Source organism: Sphaerodactylus townsendi, linkage group LG06 (assembly GCF_021028975.2).
Source record: "Sphaerodactylus townsendi isolate TG3544 linkage group LG06, MPM_Stown_v2.3, whole genome shotgun sequence".
NCBI lineage: Eukaryota > Metazoa > Chordata > Lepidosauria > Squamata > Sphaerodactylidae > Sphaerodactylus > Sphaerodactylus townsendi.
Window position 1 is genome coordinate 94,614,206 of NC_059430.1, and position 13,037 is coordinate 94,627,242.

A 13,037-nucleotide genomic window follows, 5' to 3' on the forward strand; every position below is an offset into this window, starting at 1 on the left:
CCCCCACCCCTTATTCCTTTGTGAGGACTGAGCATGTTCAAGGAAGCACACAGTGTTGAGAGCAGGTGAGATCCAGGAGCAAAACAGGTGCAAGAGAGCTCCATCAATCTGCAAAACTGTAAACCATTCACACATTTCACCTACATTGACCTGCCTAAGCCCCTGAAAATGTATAAAATCCTGGAAGGAAAAGGCAGATGTGTATATTTCCACTGTGGCAACTCTGAACTCGCTTAATGTGAAGTTACTTCTGAGTATGGATGCCTATGATTGCACTGCAAATAATCTCTCCCCTATTTGCATTTTCTTATTGTAGATAGGTGCCTCAAATGAAAACAGCATAAAGTAGTCACCCACAGACAAATGCAGGGCTTCTACTTCCTTAATGAGCTCCCTCGAGATGCAGAAAAATAATCTGTAGATTAAAAGAGAATACCCCCACTAATATTTCTGCTTACTTTGACACTTACATATGAAAGGTTCATGGTGAAATTCCACCAAGCTTTGATTCCTCCACCTCCCCAACCTACCTCATGAAAATTCTCCAGGAGGGTTTTCCATCACATATCTATTGGACAAAGTAAGCTTTGACTCAAAAAAGCTCCTTTTGCAGTTTAAGACGTTGCTAGATTTTTGTTTTATTTTGCTATGACAAATTTGCATGGCTAACCCTTTGAAATCCCCAATGGAAGTCACCAATGGAAAAGGTCAGTTAAAGAGGGGAAGACTGAGAAATTCATCTGATCAAGCCCTTAAGAACTGAATAGGATTAGGAAGGGGGATATAAATCCAGGTGAGAGTCAGGAATTTTCCAGTAGCATATACCCACCCCCCCATGATTCATCACAGGCCCCTAATTTGGCCCCAGCTATTTGTGCTCAAGAGAGTTACCAACCTCCAGGTGGGGTTTGGAGATCTCCCAGAATTGCAATTCATCTCCAAATGACAGAGATCCGTTCTCCTGTCTTCTCCAAACCCCATCCTCGGTTCCATGCCAAAATGTCCAGGAAATTCCCAACCTGGAGCTGGCAGCCATAGGAACTTCATGTTTTTAACTGCTAACATGATACATCTTGTGAGTCATGCTTTGTATTTGCAAAGTTACAAATATATTTCTGCCTTGTGAAGTATGTGAAACGCCAAGCTGTGTTGGGGTTGGGGGCAAGATTAGGCAAGACCAGTAAACCTGAGGGCAAAGAGACAGGGGTGAAGTCAACAGACTAGACAGCCCATTGATAGCTCTGGGCTCAAGGAGGAATGGGGCCAAGACAAACCAACACCTGGAAGCCGCAAATGCCCAGGGCACAGAAGTTTTAATGAAAGGCAGTGAGGTGTAGTGGTTAAGAGCAACATATTCTAATCTGGAGAACTGGGTTTGATTCCATCCCTCTCCACATGAAGCCTGCTAGGTGACCTTTGTGCCAGTCACAGTTCTTTCAGAACTCTCTCAGCCCATGTGAAGGCAGGTAGTGGTAAACCACCTCTAAACATCTCTTGCCTTGAAAACTGAATGGGGTTGCCATAAGTCAGCTGTGACTTGATGGTACCCTCCATCATACTGAACTATGGGTTGGGCCACTACTGATCTCCCTTCCTCAAAAAGCTGCACCAGCTAATCTCTAAACATCATTAGACTGCCATTCAAGGTTGACAACCTACTTTTCTTCTTCTTTCTGTTTTTTTCCAAAGACCCAAATCCAGAATTCCACACTGGCCGGTGGAGTTGCTGTTGGCTTTTCAGCATCCAGCATCCAGCATCCTTGGATCGCAATAACTTTGGGCCTGCTGGCTGGGACTGTCTCTGTACTGGGGTCTGTCTTTTTGCAGGTAACACCTAACAATGTTCAAACCATCCAGTTCAGGTAAGATAGGAAGGAGCCACTAGCACTAGGATTCCTGGATTCTTTTGCTGGTGGGAAGAGATCTGTTTATTACATGCAAAGGTCCTGGCTCTGCCATACTGGGAGGAGAAGCTGAAGGAACTGATAAAGAGTAGGTGGAGGTCCTGGAACCAGCCCCAAAGGCAACATTTGGGGGCCCTCTACAGGCATTCTTCAACTTCAAGGAAATCCAAGAGACTAGGCCAGTTGTTTGACCCTGGGAGGTGATGCTCCCTTCCTCCACAATATCTGAGCCCCCCCTAAATCCAGTGACCCCTAAAACCTCCCCTCAAATGACAGAACCCATGGGGCCCAGAAATGTTCAAGCTCCATTAGAGTACTTGCCAGCATGTACGGGTGGAGCATCTTTAAGTACTACTAGTCTGCTCCAGGGAGGTGGGGTTTGAATTCTCTCCAAAGTACACTTAACGTCTTAGTCCCCTCTCCAGTGGGGAGGGGACCACCCCACCACAATGTCCGCTCCTTGATTAGTTGAATATAGCATCAGTGATCTTCTGCCTTGACTCTTCCTCCCCACTCCTGCCACTAAACCTTTTCTAGGAACAAAGTGTTGTCTGAAGATACCATTTTATCCCTAGTTTCCTTTTAGGATCTAGGTGCCACATTCAGCTGGCAGGACTGACCATTGGGCTGCGCTTAAGAGTCTTCTGGCTTTCTCTTACAGCCAAAGCAGCCTATTAAGCATAGTTCAAATGGTATTTTTAATTTTTTACATAATTTACCCTGCAATTTACACCATTTTGAAAGATTACCGGTAGTTGCAGTTGTATAGACCCCCTCCTTCCAAATTTTGTTCTTCTACCAGCTTAAAGCTCAAAAAGTGTTGCTCACACATTCACAAACATATTTATGGCAATAAGGGCTAGAAACCTGTCCTTAAAAAATAAAATAAAACTTAGTTTGGAAAATACATTTTGCAACCCTCCAGTTCTGCATCAGTGTGATGCACACACAATTCTGTTTCCAGCAGACCACATTCCATTAAAAGGATAGCTTTTGACCTGCCATTTGAGCTCTTGATTCAATGTCTTTTTCTGTATTTTAATATGTCCTTTCCAACTCCAGAAACCCTTGAATACATATCTGAAGATCCATGATACCTGCAGAGTCCATTCCACATTTGGCTTCCCCAGCTTGCTTGGTGCGATAGCGCACACCATTCTTACCATAGCAGACCACTGGGGAGGCAGCAATCAGTCTCAGTAAGTTGAACCTGAAAGTTTGTTCAGGCCCAGCCAATTCTGGCATCGCAAGGCCACTGAGCCGCAACTCCTCTCTCTTTTGGAACATCAACAAATGACTGACACTTTAGAGCTTTGCTCGTTTGTGAAAGTTCTTTTTTCTAAATTTGCAGCTGGGGCTACGTGGCTTTGATGGGACTTGGTGCACTCTCTCTGAGCATAATCCTAAGTCTAGTTGCTGGTTTTATTACAGGTTTGTATCATCCTAATTTTCTCTGGAGTATGAACAAACAATTGAAAATGGGAGTGGTGGGGAGCCAGGATAGAGAGATTTAGATGGAAATCATTAGTATATTGGTGATGAAGGGAAGGATGAGCTTTGATGAGGTCGAAGACAATGTGTAGAGAAAGTAAATTCCATGATTTTTTTCAGCAGCCCCAGGGAACTATTAACACCTGGACATGGTTGGTGCTAACAGTAGCCTGTAGCTTTAACCCTTCCCCTCTCCAATGTATATACGCTTTAGATAATTTGCCAAGTTAAGGCCTGGCAAAACTTTTTCATCACCTTACAAGCAGAGACCAGAAAACTGTTACCTGTAGCTTTGGCTGATGCCCCCAGAAGCAAGGGAGACACAGAGCAATTCTGATGTATAGGAAGACTCCCAAAGCTCAGAAAGGCTACCTTCTTCCACTCATGGCTTTATATCCTGGTCTGCAGTCAAACCATAACCACATGATGGCTGTAGAAAGCAAATATATCCCAGTAAAGGATATATCAACTTATATTACTATCAACGTATATTATTTTCAAAATTTCAGGCCTTGGAAAGTATTACTGAACTGAAGCAAAATGCTCTTATTCTAAAAGCCAAATGGTTAAGTGTTCCAATATAATTAAAGCTATTTGAATGAATTTGCTTGCATCTTCCCCAAAGTCTTTTTTTTTCAAACCCAGGTTCCTTGTTAATTTGTAAATTATGGAAAGCACCACCTGTAGCCAAGTACTTCGATGATCAAGCTTATTGGGAGGTAAGACTGAATAGGATGCTAACTATAGTATGGTGCAGCTCAGGAAGCACAAGCTACCATTTAAATCCACAGTCTTTCTTGTAAATTCAGGGTAGATTCTGCCAGGAAAGAGGCACTATCAGCCAGCCACCATCCTCTTATGAGCAGGACAGAAATGCAGTACAAGGAGGGTAGGGAAACTTACAGACCTAGATGAGAAGAACACCTGGGCTGTTTTGCTGTAGGCTTAAACGGATCTAAATGACATTCTCTTTTATAAGAGATTCTCAGGACTGGTAGAGCAAGATCCATGGCTAGTAGCACCTTAAATACCAATAAGTTTGTCAGGATATGAGCTTTTGAGAGTCAATGCTCTTTTTATAAGATACTGTCTCTGTGCGAAGGAAGCTTTGACTGTCCAAAGCTTATACCCTGAAATGCTGGTGGTCTCTAAGCTGCTACTGGACTCAAGTCTGGCTTTTCTATTGCAGAACAACATGGCTACCCACTTACCAGTAATGGCAGAGTTTTACAAATTCTGGCAAAGAATTATTTGCAAACTACAGATCTCAGTACAATCGGTTTTAAAATACAGACAATAATTTAAAAAAAACCTTATTGACTTTAAAATTCTAGTTTTAAAATTCTGATTGGCACCCTTAATGCAGCAAAGACTTCAATACTATGCATACCTTGATGGCAACCCCCACTGAATCCAATGGCCTTCTTTGTCAGTAGACGTGCCAAGGATTCAGCTACATTAATCAACTAAGGACACCTACTAAGCTAATTTGAAATATGAAATGCACTAAGGCTGTTTGATTACTGGTGTGTTTCAGCCAACAAAATACTGAAAGTTTGGAATTAAGCAGTTTCAATCTGAGACTTCACTCAGCCATGAATTCATCAGGATTACCTGAAGAAAGTCCCCACTGTTCCTGTTTTTTAAAATGGGAGACATGCCTTACACATTTGGTACAAGGATGGAGAGTGATATCAATGCCTAGGGCATAGGTGTCAAACTCGTGGCCCTCCAGATGTTATGGATTACAGTTCCCATCATCCTCTGCCAGCATCATGCTGGCAGGGGATGATGGGAACTGTAGTCCATAACATCTGGAGGGCCGTGAGTTTGACACCTGTGGCCTAGGGAGAGAGGCTATGATTTTCCACTGGAAAATCACAATTCTTCAGATCACCATATTCCTGGAATAACACGCAAGATCTATGTTTGCTTCTGCTGCTTAGATCACAAGCACTTTAGTAATAGTGCTATTCACATCAAGGGGGAGGTAGTCAAAGTAAATGTTTAAGAATGCGGCTTGAATAGTGAAGGTCTATAAAAAGTGACAGTTTTAAAGTGATGAACATGGCTATGAAGTTCAGCATATTTTCCAACACCACAGGTTTTTCCCCCTCATCTCACCAATATTCTTTCATTTCTAGTTCCCCCACTTGGCTGTTGGATACTGAATACAGACATCCAGATTGCCATCAACCAGAACACTGGCGAGAGTAACTTTCTGTAACTGTGAGACTATGTGGAGTTAGTATCATTATGAGACTTAACAGCTGTTTTATTGAAACCACCAGCGCTTCTGTGTTAAGCTTTTATCATTAAACATTTATTCACAATGTTAAACAAGCTACATTATTTATGTTCCACTTTTCTCCCCAATGGGGACACAGTTCTTCCTTTGCTCATTTTATCCTTACAACCACTCTGCAAAGGTAGGTTTGGCTCAGTGTGAGTGGCCCAAGGTCACCTAGCAAACTTGCATGGCAGAGTGAAGATTTTAACCTGATACTCCCAGATCCTAATCAGACCTTCTGATCACTCCACCACACTAGCTTCACTACTCTCTAAGAACGCTACCATTCATATTCTATACTTCATTAGGACATCTACGAAGACAATTATGATTTTGATGGGGGTGGGGCTGGGACTGGAGAGTAAACATTCTGAATTTCAATCTCACATTTATGTGAGTTCACATTTTATGCTGGGTATGAGCAGCTACCACTCATGAGCCTGCATGCCTTAAAACATACCTTACCCTGTGGTTGTACATTTACAAGGAAAAGCTGGAAGTACTGATCTTCATTCTAAAACCTGTACTCCCTGATCAGGTTCGAAGGTCCAGTATCCCCTTCAATACAGCTTGAAAATGCAAGGCAAACACACTCTCATCTGTGAAATGTTGCATATTCAAAATTAGCAATTATACTCTGAAAAGACGCCACATATTCAAAGAGGCTATGTTGTTTAGTATTAATTTATTTTAAAAAGTGAAAAGGATTCATAATGTTACCTTTTCCTTGTCAGCTTTACATTTTAATCACATGATACAATATTGAAAAGTCAAGAGCCGAGAACACAAAAGCTATTTCAAAGACAGAAAGAAAAAAATATGGAAATGTGTTTCATGATTTTTAAAGTGCAGAAGGTTTTCATCTTCACTGGTGACCAGAGCAAGAGCATTTTATAAAATGGGAGCGGGAAATTAAAAATGGATACAGTCACTCCATCAATCACTGCCACAAATCTTCAGTGCGACCAAATTTAAACACCAGACCACTGTTAATTAAAAAGACACAAGATAATCAGTACGTGCCTAATAGCAATGGGAGTGCAGAAAAAACAGCTACAATGAAGAGGTGCTTCTGATTATGAGTGGCATAGGAACCTTCATTGCTGTTGTGACCTTAGGCCAAAGCCTTGTTTACGCATGCAGGAGAACAATGCTGAGGTAAAAGAACAGACTGCAGGTGGAGGATCATAACTCCTCCAGGAGCCTACTAGTATCTTTCTCTTCCTTAAATACTCTTCTGAAAATATGAAAGAACAGCAGGCAAAGAGAGAGTGGGCAGAACACTGCTGCTGCATGTTTTCCATATGCAGGGAATTCTGTAGGCAAAGATGTATTCAGAGTAGGAATCAATCCTGTGAGGTGCAAAGCAGCCAATCACTTTTTGCTACCCTCAGTCTTCGGCAGAGGTCTTCAAACTATGGCCCTCCAGATGTTCAGGAACTACAATTCCCATCAGCCTCTGCCAGCATGGCCAAGTAGCAGGGCTGATGGGAATTGTGGTTCCTGAACATCTGGAGGGCCATAGTTTGAAGACCCCTGGTCTTCGGCATGTATAAAAAGCCTGAGAGTGATTAGGGAGGACTGTCGGTGTGCCAAATCAAAGGCCATCCATTCAGATTATTTGACGAGCTGTGTCCATGTTGGACAGAGCAGGAGAGAGTCAACTGAATTGAGGGCCTGCGCCCATGCATCACTGCCCATAGAACCTATATACTGGGGTACAGTGTGAACCAGCTGTTGCAGTTGCAAGTACCCTCATCAGTGATAATGAGAATGGGATCAAATGGGGCAGGGAAGAAACAGTGATTTTTTTCTTGCACACAATCTGTCTGTATCAGACAGCTTTAGACCCTTTCTTTTTATCTTCTTACCATGACATCTATTAGCTCATTGTTGTGGTCCATGCCAACAGTTCCTTTCAAATAATGTTTTACATGGGGCCTGAACCCTAGACTTGTCACAAGGACAGTTAAGTCAAACAAAAGTTTAACTACTGACAAACATCACGTTAAGAAAAATACATGAATATATTTGAACAATGTTCCGTAAGCCATGTATTACTGAAGATTCCTCTCTTCTGTGTAGGTGTAAATGGCTGATTAACGGGGCACTAGAGGCTACTGCACAGACTCTGCCTTGCAAAGAAAGATGGACAGATCACTGTAACCTATCCTCATCAACTACAGCAATGATTCTCAACCCATTTTGTATGGTGACCCACTTCAAAGGAGAGTAGGCACAAATCAATAAAACTGCAGAAGCCTGTCACCCATTTTCACTGGCTTCATGACCCACAGAAGGAAAAAAAAACCCTGACCTACATCATAATAATATAGCCAGTGGTGGGATTCAAATAATTTAACAACCGGTTCTGGTGGTGGGATTCAAATAATTTAATAACCGGTTCTGGTGGCAGGATTCAAATAATTTAACAACTCATTCCGGTGATGGGATTCAAATAATTTAACAACTGGTTGTTTACAAGCACCCTTTTAACAACCGGTGCTGCCGAAGTTGTGCGAACCTGCTGAATCCCACCACTGTATATAGCCATTTAAGGTACTTCTTGCATCTGCCCACTTTGTTTGGCCACATCCCTTCCTTATCTTTGCTCAGGCGCCTTCTTCCAAAAAACACACAAGTAATGTGAACAATATGTCTGAGTGTGTACAGTGCATGTTTGCCTCCCTACTGAATATCTGCAGCTTGGAACCACACTATCAAGCTGCGTTCAGGCAACACACTTGGGTCAAAGTATCATTAATGTTGGCATCTGAACGAACAACGCCATTAAACTAGAATTTGGCAGATGTTACCAAACTGGGAATACAAACCGTCTGAGCTTTTAGCTGTCTGAGTTTACAGACCATAGTTAGTTGAGCTGAACTGACCCCTTGGCTTCATGCCAGGGCTCGTGACAAACTGGAATTTTTACTTACTTCAGGCAGACTAACCTGAAGTACTGGTGAAGGCTTTCACGGCCGGATTCAACTGGTTGTGGTGGGTTTTCTGGGCTGTGTGGCCGTGGTCTGGTGGATCTTGTTCCTAACGTTTCGCCTGCATCTGTGACTGGCAACTTCAGAGGTGTATCACAGGGCTTTGTGATACACCTCTGAAGATGCCAGCCACAAATACAGGTGAAACGTTAGGAACAAGATCCACCAGACCATGGCCACACAGCCCGGAAAACCCACCACAACCAAACCTGAGTTTGCTGTCCAAACCACTGCTTACTGCGATGTTTGAATCCATCATTATTTAAGAAGCAAGGCTACTAAACAGACCTGAGCCCTAACCCCACCTCCCTTGATAACATACATTCAAGCAAGTTAGATTTTAAGCATGTATGCATCTAGAATATATGCTTACCCAAAAAAGATAAAAGCATTTTGGAAGAAGACTGCTATTCCTGGGTATACCTCTTCTTTTTCTAAGGGAAAAAGATGTTTTATTAGATGCCCAGAAAGTCTACCCAGAAGAAAGTTTTATTTAGGACTGCATTTTGATTGATTTAGCTTTTATTACTGGCTGTCCAAATTGCTGATTTCATTGTGCTTTCATAGTGTTTTATTTATACTTTAAATAAATATTTCCCTCCAATATCCAACTTGTGTAGGTATCACTAGAATCAGTACTATCACAATCTTGCAAATATGTTGCTAGCCCACAAACAAGTTTCTAGCCTGCCCATATCCTTTCTAGCTTTTCCAGGTTCCCATTTCATAAGCCCCAGAACACATAATAAATTTGATGTCTGAATAAGGTATGGATAAGAAAGTGAAAAAGCAGTGTTATGGCCACCAGAGCTTGGTATCCAGAAAAGTGATATCTCAAGCTGATTCTGTGGGTAAAAAGACCATTTTTGTTTTTATCCAGTGCCATTGGTGGACATGGAACACTGCAATCAGACATGTGCTCAGAAGGAGACTACAATCACATTCAGTAGTGGCCCTCACTTGTTGCCTTACCTTTAATAACATAGCCTCCAAAGAGGATCCACATAGATGCAATCAGTGATCCAAATGCCAACATAAAGCCGATGAACAGCCAGATGCGAGCCCCTGTTAAAAAAAAGCAGTGAAAAAAACACAATCATCTCCATCACTCAAAGGAAAATGTTGGAGTATGTACAATCTAAGACCTAAGAAGAACATGAAGTTAAATCCACCAGTTTTCAATGTGGCAGCTTCTCATGGCCAAAAAGTCTGAAAATGCAACATTCAAACATGTTTGATTTGTCACAATGCGCATTTACACGTACCATGAAGCAAGCAGTTTTATCGCAGCATCCCATATGAATAGCTAGTATGGATGTTACAGGACACTGGCCAAGTCATTCTCTCAGTCCAGTTTTCAGTTCACTTAGCTGAAGCTAACAAAATTATTTAACCTGTGTTTCACCCTTAAAGACTGTCTCAGGGTACTTCCAGAAGCTATTAAGCTATTCCACTGATTTACAGCTGTAATTTTTATTTATTAGAAACAGAATACCTGTTTGCCCAAGGCAGCCTTCACTGTAACTGTCCCCACGCACTTGTCCATTGGAAACGGCATTGATCCTAAAAGAATAAAGCCACAAAGTGCAACATGTTTAGGTGTGTTCTCCCTGTGACAGAAACCATTCCTTCAGTTTGCAAGTACATCAGTGCTCATATGCATTCTGAACATTTTAGTCAAGTGTTGAGTGATGACATTAACAGCCCAAAACTTGAAAGAAAAAAAACATACTAAGCAAATCCAGTTGATGTATTTGATTTTACATTTTAACAAATATTTATACACATATTCTAAAAGAATACCTAGTACTGGGATGAGGCTTATACCTACATGAGGAATGCAGTAGTAGCTATAACTCCACAAGCATGGTATGAATGATTGAACTCTTCCATTTTTGGGTATTTAACAGCAGCGTCAATAATAATCCACCATCCTGTAAAAAACTATTTGGAAAATAAAGCTAACATCAGTACAGTAATTCTGTAAAGCTCTATCATATACATAAATATGGCAACATCCAGAATTCAATGAGAAGGTGTAAATGAAGAATTCTTCAACAAAACTACACCAGTAAGAAAGATTCATTATACAATTACATTTTCTTCTATTCTACTCATTTTGGGGGTGAATTAAATCAAGGTTTCCTTTCTACTACATGTGTTAAATTAGCATAGCATAGCTTGGAAGATACTGTAAGAAATACCTTCTGTAGAGAACAGGTTAGTTTCTTTACCTTGTAGACAGTTATACTTTGTCTAGAAATGACACAAACCACATATCTTGTATTTCAAGGCCTTCTGGCCCCACAGTTCCCAACCTGTTCAGGCTAATGCTCTATGGCATGCCTTTAATGAAATGAGACCTTGAATCTTCTGCTACAATGCACTTAATTGTCCTTCCTGAAAGAAACTAATGCGGCTGTCACTCTACAATTTATCACTCGGCACATGCAGTAACATCCAAATAAAGTGTATGCAATACTATGCACACTTCCTTTGCATTCAGATCTACTGACTACTATGGAGCTTACCTCTAAATATCACATACATAGGATCCAGCTCTAAGTTTGCTTTTACTGTGGTCTCTCCCACACTCACATTTACAGGAGCAAGATGCTATCAAAATTAAATGCCGGTGAATGTTTTGCACTAAGCTAACAGGAAGATGGCATAGAAAAATTATCATGAAATAATGGAAACACAACCAAGAGGTCTGTACACTCACCAGTAACCCAGCAGAAACAGAAGCAATTGTATTCCTCTTTTCGCCCCAGTCAATGCACTCTGAGCACCTCATGTTCTCAAAGAATCCAGACATGTTTAAGAGCTGTGAGTATCCTAGGAAATAAAACAAGTTCCATCTCTCTTTTCTGTCTTTCTAAATATTATCCAGAAAGTACAATTACCACCATTCATTCGAATCTTCCCTTTTTTACAGTACTACCAAATTTATATATAAGCACATTAACACAGAGAGAGAAATATGCATACATAGAAAACCTAGAAAATGATGCATTCTTTGCACTACAAGCAGTTTATGTTCTATATATCGTTGAAAGCTTTCATGGCTGGAATCAACTGTTGCTGTCGGTTTTCTAAGCTGTGTGGCCATGATCTGATAGTTTTCACTCCTAACATTTTGCTCGCATCTATGTCTGGCAATTTCAGAGGCATGTCACAGTATGATGTGTTTATCTCTGAGACAACATCAGAGGAAGGCCTTAACCTCTAAATCCTGTCATTTTGTCCCCCCAACAAATTACTGTCTACTTTGTGAAGCAGGATGCTAGACGAGGTAGACCACTGGTTTGATCCCACAAGGCTCTTCTTATTTCTATTTCTATTTATTACCCACCCTTTACCACAGTTGCTGAGTGTTTTCCGAGCAGGTTACAATAAAACATGCCATTTACACTATGCCCAATGGCTTAAAATAGAAACATATACACAGGGAATAAAGGTGCAAGTGCTCTATTAATGTGCAATAAAGTGCCTAAACATATACATACTAATTCCTATATAGTACTACTTATTCCCTAATGCAGATACAAATTTCATTTCCAAAAAACTCTTTAAGGACATTTAAGTCCCTTTTTGAATCACCAGAGTCCATAAAATCCCCCACCCCCATTCTCATATATGCACTTGTATCATTCATGAGCTCCCTTAGGACCCATACTGGGAGGGAGTCCAGTGGCTCAGAGGTGACGCATCTGCTTTGCATGCAGAGGGTCCCAAGTTAGATCTCCATTATTCCCAGATAAAGGAGCTCGGCCAGGTGATGTGAAAAATCTCGACCCGAGACCCTTCCCCAAACTTCACCCCAAGCACTGCCTCCAATCTCCAGGAATTTCCCAAACCCGCGTTGGCAACCGTACTCTGATATCATCCCGCCCAGTTCAGAACGGAGCACACTTGAACTCTCTCCCCATTACATCCCGCTGCCTCTCAGTTCAGCCACTTACTACCAGATCGGAAGGACCGAAAGGGGAAGCTTTCATAAAGCCCTTCCCTTAACGGGACTGCCCTCTTACCACCTCCTCCACCCTGAAACCGCTTTTCTGAGACTTCACAGGACCACCGCTTCCGGCAGCGAGGACAAAGGCAGCAGCACCACCCCCCCACCTGGTCAAGAAAACAAAATATCGATCAGGAACCCGGATGGAGAAAGAGCCACCGCGCAGGCGCGTCCACGGGAAAGGTTTTGCGGGATTAGCCCAGAAGAAACTGAGCACGCATGCGCAAAAATACTACAAGGCGCGATGGAGAGGGGGCTTTATGTGTGGGGTGGGGGAGGACACTTTTCTTCCTTGCGCATGCCCTCTCGGCCTCTGCCCGCTTGAGGGGAGCTGCTTG

General features: G+C 41.9%; 2 protein-coding genes across 7 annotated transcripts in view; one reads left to right on the plus strand and one right to left on the minus strand.

Annotated features, from left to right (window-relative positions):
- LOC125434599 (RH-like protein) overlaps positions 1-8,055 on the plus strand; it is a 24,752-nt gene extending 16,697 nt beyond the window's left edge. The window contains exons 6-11 of one of the 3 annotated variants that reach the window (XR_007244804.1): positions 1,690-1,827; positions 2,967-3,103; positions 3,256-3,335; positions 4,041-4,114; positions 5,540-5,639; positions 7,771-8,055. Coding sequence is in view for 1 of the 3 variants with exons in the window: in XM_048500127.1 (XP_048356084.1) it covers positions 1,690-1,827; positions 2,967-3,103; positions 3,256-3,335; positions 4,041-4,114; positions 5,540-5,566 (456 nt within the window). In the remaining 2 variants the exon portion in view is untranslated. Of the gene's footprint in view, positions 1-1,689; positions 1,828-2,966; positions 3,104-3,255; positions 3,336-4,040; positions 4,115-5,539; positions 5,736-7,770 lie in introns of those variants that run through there. The other 2 variants (XM_048500127.1, XR_007244805.1) reach the window with 2 other exon arrangements.
- On the minus strand, positions 6,354-12,921 carry TMEM50A (transmembrane protein 50A). Of its 4 annotated transcripts, none has more exons than XM_048500131.1 (7): positions 12,807-12,921; positions 11,407-11,519; positions 10,513-10,625; positions 10,177-10,244; positions 9,654-9,746; positions 9,055-9,115; positions 6,354-6,671 (listed from the first exon to the last, which is right to left on the minus strand). In XM_048500131.1, exons 2-7 carry the CDS (start codon positions 11,497-11,499, stop codon positions 6,626-6,628), a joined length of 474 nt encoding a protein of 157 aa, XP_048356088.1. In that variant the 5' UTR covers positions 11,500-11,519; positions 12,807-12,921; the 3' UTR covers positions 6,354-6,625. The 4 variants fall into 4 exon arrangements, with proteins under 4 accessions (XP_048356088.1, XP_048356085.1, XP_048356087.1 ...); XM_048500128.1 differs by having other exon boundaries at positions 12,716-12,870; XM_048500130.1 differs by having other exon boundaries at positions 12,719-12,840.
- Between the last annotated feature and the right edge of the window lie 116 nt (positions 12,922-13,037).

What these genes read in the sequence shown, in the direction of transcription:
- TMEM50A (XM_048500131.1), bottom strand. Translation starts at nt 11,499, where the DNA reads ATGTCTGGATTCTTTGAGAACATGAGGTGCTCAGAGTGCATTGACTGG. An exon ending in GCTACTACTGCATTCCTCAT is followed by an intron (nt 10,245 to 10,512) that starts GTAGGTATAAGC and finishes TTATTCTTTTAG; the next exon opens with GATCAATGCCGTTTCCAATG. An exon ending in AATGCTTTTATCTTTTTTGG is followed by an intron (nt 6,672 to 9,054) that starts GTAAGCATATAT and finishes TTTAATTAACAG; the next exon opens with TGGTCTGGTGTTTAAATTTG.